Genomic DNA, 13,677 nt, shown 5'->3' with positions numbered 1-13,677 from the left:
ATCCGACTTAACTTATGATAACAAATGTTGATTTGACAGCTGCTACGGAGTGATCTGATTTTGTTTGTACGAGTGTACGAGACGAAACAAAATGTACAAGTGAACTCAGAAAAGAAGTGTTTTATGCGAGGAAGGTCATCAATCTGACGAGTTTATCCACGGTGTTTTGCGGGTTTGATGTAATTAGTATGAATAAACGAGTTGTAACGTGAACTTTCATGCGATTTCTGGTTGTCTGGGTAGGTTTTCTTAGTAGTTTTTGGAAAAACTATTTAGCTCTTCAATCAAAAGCATTTTCTGAGATCTTATATTTTCAAAGCATTGTAGAATAATAGTAGAACGATGCAAAGAAAACCGATTACGATTTTAACAATAAATAAGAAATAAATAGCATAAACAAAGTGTCCACTTTATAAAATGAACAGTCCTTAGCGCGACATTGCATTTCAACTCACCAAGGAAACGGCCAGTTGAGACTAACAACAGCCGTATGATGATGGCACAATAATTGATACCTGATATGGCACCGCTTGAACCCATTGCGGTAACATGATATGCCCAAAATTAGCAGCAAATGTATTTAATAATTTCCCTCTTAATTATTTTTACTGAAAGTTACAACCAATCATGACATTCTGGAATTCGTATCACTCACCCAATAAAAAATAACATAAGACAAAATAATACCGGACAAACCATAAATACAACGCATAGCGGGACGCAGCACACGTTGGACGAAAGCACAATCACTCGACGGCTATCGTGGACGCAAGGACAAACCACATCACATGGCTACATAATGCCTAGTCAGAAAGCGATGAGGGTGATGAGGGTGTTTGCAAAGATTCGACGTTAAAAGAAATTAGAAAGGAATAGAACACATTAGAAAGATAAGAACACTTGGATTGTTGTAAACCAAGCGACACAAGAACAAACCTAACCACTCCGGCTAACTAAAAGTATACAATTCTACGCTAGGCTAAAGCTGTGATGGAGAGTACTGCTCAAGTTGAGGAATGATAATGGATGAAGCGTGGAATTTGTGAGTTAAATGCGTGGTGCGGCAATTACTGATGAATGAATGATAATGAGTTTCCATTTTTTTTTAGCTCTGGTTATACTAAAAGAATTGTGGGTACATAGAACAGTCACAGGACACGACTCACAAGAACGTCCAACAACAGCTGTTAACGGATTGTTTTCCCAACTATTGGATTTTTAGGAACAACAGTTTTGTTTAAGTGTGCTTTTGTACCGTTCAGTGTGCCTGGTTGTTGCTATCTACCACAAAACTCGTCACTAATTTCGTGTCAGGTCGAAATCACCAACGATCTATGTTTTTGGGTTATTTGGAGCTACTGTGACAGCAGACAAGCTTTTCGCAGGAAGCTTCGTGCAGCGGCCATTTAGAATTTTTTAGCAATGTGCGATAACAGAACGACAACTGAAATAGGGGTTTATTCACCTGTCATAACCTCCATGAATTCTGAAAATAGAAGGGATATAATCGTTAGGACTGATCGAATCGAGATGACGTGAATTTTGGTAGGGAAAGTGTACCAGTTATGGCCATAGTGGTTCCCTATTTGGCTATATGCAAAATTTGGAAAACTTTTACATTTTTAATCTTTTTGAATGTTTTAACATCAAGATTTATCCTTCATTTTACTGCTGAAACACAAAAGATTTTTCAAAATGTGAAGGCATTCAAGATATCACGTATGGCGAATTAGGGAACCACTATGGCCATAACTGGTACACCTACCCTATGTACCTTCAAAGTCAACCGTTCCTGAACCGTCAGCATCAATTTCATCTACAATGTCGTCCAGTTCTTCCTCGGGCACGGCGCCGTCTAACTCCCGGAGAATTTGTTTGAATGAATCTACTGGAATGAAGCCCTTGGCTGTGAAATAGAAATATGCTAAATGAGTGTTTACAAATTAACCCAGAATAAACATGTGCGATGCAGAGATACATTGTAGCACATCGAACCGGCATCATCCAATCCTTATGTGATTGCGCTTCTTTTTATAGCATTCTCATAGTGCCGATCCAACTTGGCACCGGCTCAAGAAGATACCATTCGATCATCATTACAGCTGTTTGCTACTATTTTCTGCCCAGAACCAAAGCGTACGCACACTAACCTTCCTTATCGTACATCATGAACACCTCTCGGAGTTCTTTCCGTAACGCGTCGTAGTCCTCCTCTGGTTCCACGTAGTTCGACGCCAGTTGCACAAACTCGTTGAACTCCAGCTGGCCGGATTCGTCCTCGTCGTATTCGTCGATCACATCCTCTAGTTCTTCCTCTGATAGTGTGTGGCCCAGCAGCTCCAGAATGGTGCCGACGACATCGGTGGGAATGCTGCCCGTCTTGTCCTTATCGAATGCATCGAAAGCTTCCTTCAGCACTGGAGGGTGTGGTGGGAAACAAGAAGGACACATAATAAATTATTCATTTGAATGATATTTCGGCAGTTTAGCTTCGTCACCGTGTGCTGGGAATCAGGTTTGCTGAGTATGAACATGTTGTTTGCGTTGCAGGAGTTATACTCTAGAATATATCATTCTCTTCATCTATGAGATTTACATCAACGTTGATCTTTTCAGTTTTTTATCTAAACAGCCTTTTTCTCACATGTTTTATGAAATTATAATATTATGCTGCAAATGGTTACTCAAACATTATATTGTAAAAAAAATATTACCTCATTTCGGGTCACATTGTATTAAGTTGAAACTTTACTCAGTATCGGTCATTAATTTTTATTTTCTGTTATCTTCAGCGTAGGTTTATCAATAAAAATTGCACCTTTATATATTTTGGACTTTTGGGACATTTATCAGCAAATTTCGAGTTTAAATCAAAAGACCAACTTAGTTTGCATGTCATAGGACTACTTTACTTATACATCAAGCCTTTGTGCATGGAAAATGGCGTTATTTTGTTTGAGTTAATATAATTCAATCGGTCCATGCAACAGTCGTATCATCTTAGGCTTTGTCCTGTTGACTCAATTACGCTATGGAATTGATAGATTGGGACAAAAATTCAAATTCACTTCCTTATAGGGTTCAAAATACGACCATTACTTTATTGGTAAACTTGTTTTAACCAATTATCTTATGTTAAGGCCTTACATAAATTCACATAAAAAAAAATGCTGCGGTTCTTCCATGTATTCATCAGGAAATCGTATATTTTTACTTTTTATTTCGAACGGATGAATCTATGTAGAAACCCTTGCTGAAGTTGCTTGTGAGATGTCTTGATGATTTTTAGAATAATATCTTGAAGAGCTTTGAGATAATTGAAGCGAGGACTCTTGAGACACTATTGCCATAGATTTTCTCAACTCAACTAGTTTTAATATCACTTCAACTGAAGCCATCTTTGTTTTAATGTAATTTTTTGTGGTTTTTTTTTAATAGCAACTGGTTTCAGATAGGTCACATATGTTTTTCATACAATCTGAAAAATTTGAGTATCAAGTCTAAAAACTTTCAAAACCTGCAATCATTTCTGGGATATCAACGTTTTAGTTACGGTATATATATATTTGTTTCATTACAATTTCTTATTTTCACATTTTTCTTAGATCGGGTTTGAAAATTTTATCAGAACATTTCTGGAATCACCACGAGATCACTGTAACATGCCAAATTGCAAATCCACCACACGGCTGTTAACATTCAGATTCTCGTTCTAGATCACCTTTTAGGTCTTATATGTGCCCCAAAACAACAGGGAAAACTTTCAACTCGAGTTATGAAACTGAAGTTTTAACCAAGACGTTTAAAATTTATTAACCGTACCAACTTTGAAAATGTTTACTTTACCAATGAAAAATCACGCAACCACGGAAAGGAGGGTGGAGGTAAATGAAATTCCATGTGAACATCGTTAATTGAAAAAAAATTCAACCTGTTATTCAAAATTCAAGCCATGATTGAATCCTTGTCTTCGATCAACTGCAAACATATTTTAAGTATTTAATAAACATATTTTTTACTATATGAAAGACGATTGGCAAATGGCGAAATGTCTTCTAAAAGTTTTTTTATTTCGGGTTTGGTTTTGTCTACAGTAGAACTGGGGTGTATTTGATTGGCCAATTTATAAATAACTTTTATTTTATCTAGCAATTTTGGAGTAGATGTAAGTAAATACGTTGTCATACCCGAAATATAGGTTTATTGTCCCGCTTTTAGATTTATTTAAATTCTGTTGCATTTCCACAGTACCACTAAGGTTTCGTCTAGATTTGATTTAACTCAATCAAGAAATAAATATGATTGAGTCAATAATAACTTTAATATCTTTGATACCATCGAAACCAGTTCATGATGGAATTTGTCATACAAAATATTTGAACCAGCATCGTACACACTATCATTCCATTGTCCAGCTCAGTAATTGTTTGCTAAGTTCTCTACAGCAGAAGTAACGGAAAGCTCTTCAATGCTTTCTGTCTAACTCATAACCAAGTAAAATCTGCTGTTGAGGATTCAGTTAAAATACATTGCTAAAAATCTGAAAGTTTAGTTTGCATGGTTGAATAAATTCTAATGTATGATTGTGTAAATTTGAATGATCGAATTTCAAATAAAATTTGACTCAATTGTTTTTTTTTTCACGAGAACAGTTTTGTACGGAAAGGTTGAGTTTTATTTTATATTTTATTCTAAACATTCGTTCTGCGAATTTTTCCTTTCCAAATTTGGACTTTTATTGATATTTCAAGAAATATTCTAAATATTTGACAAACAGATTTTTGAAAGTGCACGTTTACATTTGGGAAGGAGACCTCCCTTCCCCATAGAACAATGGTCCGAATCGAAAATTTAGCAGGAAAAAAGTGGTTTCTCTATTCTCCTCGATTTTAGACATTGGATTTCTTCAGAGAAATTAATCGTTTTGTAGTTTTGCACCTTCTAAGAAAAAGGTTGAATAGGGTGGCCCTTATTTAGGTTTAAATTTTAACTCAAACTTTTTTGTTTGATGAAATTTGTGGCTGCGCTCTTCTGCAAACTTCTGGAAAATGTTATGTGCTAACTTAAGTTTGGTGATCCCGAAAAATCAATTATTTTGGTGACACTATTTTGTTTTCAGTTTCACGTGAACGTGGTCTTCAGGAGAGTCTTAGAGGAAATAATGATACACATTTTTGCTGAACATTGCAAGTTTGTAATTCTTGTGATTTAAGTGAGAAATTATGACATCTGTAGATGCACGTAACTCGTGGAGTTGATTCAATATGTTTTTTTTTTTATTTTAACGGCATTCAAAAGGCCAGACAATAGGCAATTTTTGCAGAAAAATGTTTGAGAACATAATTCTTGTAAATTGAGAAAATTCACTTCAAGAATAGACTTAAAAAACTCGTTATTCGCCTGTAACTCGCAAGATTTTAAAGATAACGGCGTGCTGCCTTCTGCAAAGTTGTACATTTTAGCTGTAATCTGCAACTTTTCAATATCCAACTTTATGGAGAAATGCAACTTCTGAAGATTACATTCACGTAAAACTGAAAGCAAAAAAGGTTTGTCAAAGAACTGATTTTTAGGGTTCACCCTAAGTTAAAACGTTCAGAATCAATTTACTTAGCTCAAATGAAGGGTTAGATCAAAAGTATCTTAAACAGTCTTGTTCAAAATAACATTCTCTATAAGTTTTCAGAAGAACGCAGCCACAAATTTAATCAAATGAAAAAATTGGAGTCAATATTTAATATAAATAAGGGCTACCCCATTCAACTCCAATATGTCCATTCGGACCATTGCGCATTGTAGGTGTTTACGAGTTGTTACCTATTGTCCCCGGGGAGGGAGAGAGTGTACAAAATCGGTGTTTTTGTGCTCACGTAGTATACAGTATGGCCCATAAAAAAAATGCGAAAATTGTTTGAACGTGAATATAGCATTCACAAGCGTTATTTTCATTGTTTTTGATAGTGAATGTAATTTCTGATTATTGTAGTATATTCTGACACAACTTCGCTATCCAGGACAATTTTTGTCATATTTTTCTTACTGTCCTAAATAATGTAATAAAGAAAATAAGTTCAAAGGTGTTTTCCACCCAAAGCTAGAAACAGCGTCTGATTGTCGTATACTCTGGTAATAAACTTTCCACCTTCATAAATCACACTTTATTGTTGAAAATTTTAATCTGTTTGGTATCAGAGGATGGAGGAGTTCTTAGAGAATGTGTTTTTCATGATCACAATAAAATATTTTGCCAGGGTCATAGTTTTGAGGCCATTTGCGTCTTATAGGTTTGTTGGTTTATGGACAAAAGGTCGAAAGACAAAAAGTCGAAAGGACAAAAGGTCGAAATTGATTTGCTTGGTGGGAAATTTTTCCTTCTTTGAAAAAAGATTTTCGACCTTTTGTCCCTACTTTTTTGTTCTTCGACCTCTTGTCCTTTCGACCTTTTGTATTTCGACCATTTGTCTTTCAACCTTTTGTCTTTCGACCTTATGTCATAGATTCAGGTTTGATATGCCTTTATTTTTTGTTAAGGTTGAATAAAAAATAAATATGGAGGCCTGTAACAGACTTATAAGGATGAAATTTATTCCATCGGTTAGAGACAACTTATATCAATACTAGCTCATAGGTTTTTAGCAAAACGGAGCCGCTGACAATCTTATATGAAGGTTCAATCAAAGCTCTCCAAAATGAGCCGTTTTTTCGAAAATATGTTTAAGTCTCCAATTACCTAGGTATGAACCAATTCTATCATTTGTATATGCGTATGCTGGAGACAAAGCCTATGAAGAATCCCACACCATCGTTGATTTTTTAGAAGCTTTCATCACACAAATATTGAACTTGACGTCCGCATGATAAAACTTGAAGGTATGCTTCCAATTCCTCAATGGTCGGCTTAAGGACATTTCGTCGAATGACATTTGGTCGAATGACGTTTGGTCGAATGACATTTGGTCGAAAGTACATTTAGTCGAAAGGACATTTGGTCGAATGGGCATTTGGTCGAATTGCTTTGGAGCTTTTATTTTGGTCGAATGACGTTCGGTTGAACGAAAATTTGGTTGGAGGCTTATTTTCAAATGACTATTCATATGGTTAAATTATTATTGTTCTAAGTTTTACAAAGTTGGCTAAGATAACGCATTGTTTTGAATAATCTGAATCATGTTGTTGTTGAATTAAAAATGGGACATTTTATGTACTCTGGGTTTTAATTTCATACATCTTTTTATTTGTAGATTGAAGTTATGTCAAAACCTAGGATTTCGATGATTATTCAAATAAACTTTTTAAAAGCAGTTATTTGTTTGTACATTGACAGAAATATTCAGTTCAAATGAAATTATTATTCCTTGAAAATATTATCATTCTTTGAAGAACTGTTCAACATGTTATTTTATTAGTCAACGGTGTGAACATAATGTTTTTATTTATATTCCCAAGTAATCAAATAGCACCTTAATTCGCCCTGCGTGCCAATATAGTGGTATAACGCAGCTGACATGCCCTATATTAGCCGTTTAATAGCCCTATAAGGCCAAAAGTTATATATAAGCCCTATAAGGCGAATTAGCGGACTATTGGTTACTTGGGTTATTAATTATAATATTATTCTTTTAAAATGTCATCGAAGAAGAATTGAACTGATGATCTTCAACTGATGGAGTGCTCGGGCTCTTTCTTTGAATTGCAGGTCTTGCAGCTTACGGGCATGGTAAGATTTTTTAATGCGGAAATCAGAAATAAGAATTTGGTCTAAGGAAAACCTTTATGACGAAGTGGACAGTGCTGACCACCTCAGATGAATAACAAAGTTTGCAGCAGAAGCTTTGAATTTTTAAAAACGTAAATTGTGCTTCTCCTATGTTCGGGTAAGGGAAAACGAGTTGATAGAGTTGGTAAAAGTTGACTTGCTTTTACTTAAGATCAGCTTATTTTGAATTGCATAACATGCCTGAACGAAAAAGCAGCATGAAACGTCTAAAACGCAGGAGGTTGATCAATGTGTTGGGAAAGCGTCCATCAAATTGAATAACAAAATTTTGCTAATCGCATCTTATTCGCTGATACTTATTCAATTACTAAATTACTCTACGACCAAATGCTACTCTCGCCGAAATTCAGACTAAACGTAAAATTTTGTTTCCATCCTATTTAGATTCGACCACTATTCTTTCCACGAAATGTCGGCTAGACCAAAAATTATATGCTTTCTATTGCAACCAAACCTTTTCGACCAAATGTCCATTCGACGAAATGTCCGTTCGACCAAATGTACTTTCGACCAAAGGTCATTCGACTAAATGTCATTCGACCAAATGTCTTTCGACCAAATGTCATAGATTCGTATGAACGACTCCTAAAGGAATAATAATAATAATAGGTAAAAAAAATAATTTCTCTGGAAAATCTATGCATAATAACTTTTTTCACAAGTAATGTTGATATCGACGTCTGTGATCGAATCTATGACAAAAGATCGTAAGACAAAAGGTCGAAAGGACAGAAGGTCGAAAGATAAAAAGTCGGAAGGACAAAAGGTCGAAGCATGGGTCGAAGAACAAAAAAGAAGGGTCAAAAGGTCGAAAATCTTTTTTCAAAGAAGGAAAAAATTCCCACCATGCAAATTGTTTTCGACCTTTTGCCCTTCCGACCTTTTGTCTTTCGACCTTTTGTCCATAAACCTCTGTGATCACAAATTTTAAAGGATTTGATTCGTATATTGTGAATGTTATGGATATTTTTGCTTACAGTTAGGAAAAAAGCATTGGTTCATTTAGGAACCTTGATGTTGAAACTGATAGCCTAACTGAAACCCAAAAAAATAATCTGTGATTGCATTTTAACACGGTCAATGGGAATCAATAATGTTTTTTTATTACACGTTGTAAGAAAAATTTTGATTTTCGGAAAATCCAGAACGATTCATCTGAAAATTTTCTATCAAAACCATTCTAGTTAGGAGAAGAGCACCAATTCCCGACCTATCTCTAACTTTCGACCCATTCATACAGTTTTGGCCTTTGTATGAAAATCCGAAAATTGGCACAGAATTCTTGTAGGTCAAAAATTATTTCTTTTCCCCTACCGCTGATTTTGAATTACATATTTGTTTACAGCTACTTTGTACTTTTAAAAGTGCCAGTCAAATGCACTGAAATGAGCGCTACAAGTAATTCTAATAAGAGATTTGGAAAACGAATCGCTCAGTTTAATAAAAGGATCAGTAAATCAATGCCATGATCGACAGTGACTAAAAAACCAATTCAAACAAAATTGAACATGAATCGAACCAGTACGAACATTTTTCCGATGCATTCACCAATGAATTAAGGTTGAAATGTAGGAATCAGTATCCACATAATGGAAGCGTCAGGTTACAACCGCCTTCTGCCGTGTTTAACCCATCATTATGCTTACTAGATGAGAAAAGAACTGCAATGCTACTGAGATTCATTTGCTCTATGCAGGGATTGATCGCTGCGCGTTATTTCCGCGATGGAATCCAAATTTTTAATTTTCATCATGTTTTGATTGTTTCTGGATGTCCTAACACACTCTTGATATAGTTTTACATGAAGAAATACAATAGCATAACCATATGTTTAAGGTTTTATCAATTTACGGCTAATATGGTGCTATTTAAAGGCTTATTGGCATTATATCAGCCGTAAATTAACATTTTGGCCCAATACACGGCTTATTGGTTACCTGGGTAATGAATTAACTGTCTAAAATTATGAAGCAATAGCAAACATTGATAACACATTAGATCAAAAGTAAAATTTTCGCGAGTCTGGAACACCAATATAAATTGGTGAAACTTAGAAAAAAAAACTAAACATTCGATTTGAGATTCGTTCAGCTGAAATTGGAACAAAATTCATACATTACACTTCAAATAACTAAGTAAAATTTGGCTACGTATCCTCAAATTAACGTGTAGGTATCTTTTCAAAAACTTTAAATTTTTAGACACAGGTAATTTTCATATTTAATTCCGATTTTTCTTTGTATTCACAAGATATTTAATTCAAACAATAACATTTAAATCAACAGCAATAACCCAGACAACCAAAATGTACGTATAACGAAATCACCTGGAGGCTTTGTATGTGCAAAATTTCACTTATAAGATGTCGCGAAAATGCCTCCAACGTACAAAAGTGGAAGCGATATACGTGCATATATATATTATGTGATAAATAATAGCATACAATGCAAGTGTATAAATTTTCTACTGACTTAACCTGTGATCTTATGCGGCTTAACTAATGATAACAAATGTTGATTTGACAGCTGCTACGGATTGATTCGACTTACTTTGTACGAGTGTACGGGACGAAACAAAATGTACCAATAAACACAGCAAAAAAGCGTTTTATGCGAGGAAACTCATCAATCTGACGATTTTAACCACCGTGTTTTGCAGGTTTGATGTAATTTGTATGAACGAACAAGTTATTACGTGAACTTTAATGCGACTTCTGGTTGTCTGGGTAGCTTCATTCTTCTTCTTCTTTCTGGCGTTACGTCCCCACTGGGACAGAGCCTGCTTCTCAGCTTAGTGTTCTTATGAGCACTTCCACAGTTATTAACTGAGATCTTACTATGCCAATGACCATTTTTGCATGTGTATATCGTGTGGCAGGTACGAAGATACTCTATGGCCTGGGAAGTCGAGAAAATTTCCAGCCCGAAAAGATCCTCGACCGGTGGGATTCGAACCCAAGACCCTCAGCTTGGTCTTGCTGAATAGCTGCGCGTTTACCGCTATGGCTATCTGGGCCCCTGGGTAGCTTCATTACACGGTGTAAAAAATGCCATATTGGCGTATTTCAAGAATCAAAATATGTGTCCCTAATTGATTTAGGGTTGCGAAATCCGATGTTTCTCTCAGAAATATTACAGCACGTCACAATTTTGAACTACAGGTCGTCAAAGTTGTAGAAAACACTGGTTTTGTTTTAGTTAACATGAAATTTTATTTTGTTTGATTCATCATTATTTTATTGTTCTAATCCACCAAGCGTTCAAAATAGAACTTCAACTTTCATTTTATTTTCATTTAAAATGCACGGCAGACGGGTAAATTTAGATTAAATCGACTTTTTTTACATTCCGGATATGTTGAGAAGTGTTGTTTAAGTCATCAATTTAATTTAAAATCAAAACTTTTTCTTGATAACAAGCTTTTGATATTCAAACAAATTTTCAGGCCAGCCATGTTGTATGCTGTACTAATAAGGACTAGCTATTGTAATAACAGGAAGAAAGCTTTGCATTCTAAAAGTGATTCTGGAGCTTCCTCCCTAATATAGTACTAATGAGTTACATAGAATATCCAATTGTTTCAAATAAAATTATTAGAACAAATGTCAAATAAAATTATTTATAAACTAAGGCAAAAATCGTTGCAATCTTCTATTCCTACGATTCATGCGTATATTTATATGTAGGTTAGGTAAAGTAAATTGAAAGCGTATCATGCAGTATCACCGTACAGGAAATGGGTTGTGCCGCTACATTGACAACACCATCTCCCATCAAGGTCAATTGGAATAAGACGTATGTTGGCATTGGCAGCAATGGTCCGGTTTGACAGCATAAAATATTTCCTAGCTGCCCATTTTTCACACGTCTCTCCCTTCATAAACCCACCCACCTATCCAAATCCAGCGATCCGTTAAAATTTCATTGAGCAACTGCGGTGGCCAGCATTGCCGATCGTTCACCGAACGGCCGAGTTCAGCTCGATCCAGCAATAGCATCTTGTTAGCGGACGACGCACAGAAGAGGAATTAGATCAAATTCGTGGTCATATTTTAATATATTGAGTTTGTTATGTGATCAGATTGCACAAAAGGGGATTTTAAAGTATGTATTTATTGATCAGGAAATCCCGTTTGATTCGTACCGTTTTGATTCATATTACGGACAGCTTCAAATTCCGGAAACTCCAATTTGTATGGGAAACATTTCACACGAAATGTTTCATTTATTTCCGTTCAAAAGTTCTCATTTTCGTGGTTCATTTTCATAAGCGTTTTCCATAGATATCTATACAAATTTACACTGCTCTACAGCCTGAGACGCCTTTTTGTGGTTTGACGATTTCAATTAATGATCTGACTCTTCTAATTATGATTTTCAAGAGCTGTCCGGAATTTTAATCAAACTGTCCGGAATTTGAGGCAAAAGTAAGGTAGCGTCCGGAATAAGAATCACGAAAAGTCCACACATATATATTTATTTTAAATTGCTTATGCTGTGGATTTAAAATCTTCACCCACCATTCGAAAGTTATGTGCTTTGACGGCTTGATAACGAGGAGGAGTCATACAGAATGATCGATTGTATATGCTATTTGTTGAGTTATACTTCACTGAGTCATTAAATGTCCGTAATATGAATCAAAACGGGCAGGCAGAAATAATGTCTACCATGATTGTCCCAAATTACTCCTGTGTACAACGTTGCAAACATTCATGATTCCCTTTACAGTTGAACACAAAATATTCAACATAGCACAGCGCACCAATGATCCCAAAACACACACACACACTTTGACTTCGACTGAGCCGAAACTGCCGCCGGGAATGAATGATGAATGGTCATGTCCGAGGGGATGAATCACCACACTCCGCTGCCGGCCAGAACCCTACAAATTTGATCGTCCCGAGTGCGGGGAATGCCACCGGGGAATAACGAACTTTCTAAGGTCACTTCACTTGTTGGGTCCCGCGGGAGGAAAAACATTTCCTCGAGGAGGCCGCCACACCGTGCAGCATTTAAATTGCTATTCGTTTTTCACACCGAAACCACTCATCGTTTGGCACATTCCACGCTGGCTGCTCTATTCCAAGTTTTCCTCACCCGCACCCGCACATTATGGCACACAGGCAGATCAAGGCACTTTATCATAAGCGGATTCACTTCTTGTTTGGAGGGAATTTTATTCGATCTTTTTTGCGTGTTATTTTTATAGATTTTCACTGGGATTTATTTTCTTTTGCATTTCGTTTCTTCGGGGCGCGGTGCGAGAATTGGACTTTTGGAGAGGAATTTTCCCGGGCAACGATTCTTTCGGTGGATTTTCGTCGTTTTACTTTTTCACTTGAATTCATTCCAAGAAAATTTATTTGTCACAGAATGCACTTCGTTTTCAACACCCCACCTCCATCAGTTTTTTTTTTGCATTTTTTTTTTCAAGGGTTCTGGCATAGGCAGGAGATGAGCGGAATAACTATGTTGCGAAAATGTGTCCGTTGAACCGTTCGAGGCAAATAAAATTTACCTTTCAGCTGGTCTTTGCTCAATTCCTGCGAAAAAATGAGAATAAGAAGAACAATTAGTGGAGTGTTTATTGTATTTGGTGATTGGCGCAATATTGAAGAACATACTCTATGAATGGAGTAGACATATTTCAATTACTTTATTCTTGAAAAGATTTCCATACTACCCGTCATAAGTACGGACTCACTAGAAAAAGTATTGCAACACAAAGTTAAATATTGAAAAACTACTCAAAAACATTAGCATTACCTTAGAACAGGTCAATTTGCATTTCTATATCTCGAGATCCTTATGATTTGCCGCTACGTGGCGCTAGTAAGCACTTTAAGCGCATTCTATCTTGTGATCCACAAGAGATAGAAAGTTCGAGTCTTCGGC

General features: G+C 35.9%; 1 protein-coding gene across 4 annotated transcripts in view; it reads right to left on the bottom strand.

Annotated features, from left to right (window-relative positions):
- Positions 1-13,677, bottom strand: part of LOC5568131 (troponin C) — a 51,694-nt gene that overhangs the window by 32,363 nt on the left and 5,654 nt on the right. For 3 of the 4 annotated variants that reach the window (XM_021842439.1, XM_021842440.1, XM_001652020.2), the window contains exons 2-5: positions 13,301-13,325; positions 2,151-2,417; positions 1,775-1,906; positions 1,466-1,486 (exon numbers count right to left, since the gene is read on the bottom strand). In XM_021842439.1, the coding sequence (XP_021698131.1) occupies positions 1,466-1,486; positions 1,775-1,906; positions 2,151-2,417; positions 13,301-13,325 (445 nt within the window). Of the gene's footprint in view, positions 1-1,255; positions 1,487-1,774; positions 1,907-2,150; positions 2,418-13,300; positions 13,326-13,677 lie in introns of all 4 variants that reach the window. The other variant, XM_001652018.2, reaches the window with a different exon arrangement.

The sequence above is a fragment of the Aedes aegypti genome, chromosome 2, assembly GCF_002204515.2.
Source record: "Aedes aegypti strain LVP_AGWG chromosome 2, AaegL5.0 Primary Assembly, whole genome shotgun sequence".
Lineage (NCBI taxonomy): Eukaryota > Metazoa > Arthropoda > Insecta > Diptera > Culicidae > Aedes > Aedes aegypti.
The sequence above is the reverse complement of the archived record's forward strand: the minus strand, read 5'-3'. Positions and strand labels throughout refer to the sequence as shown.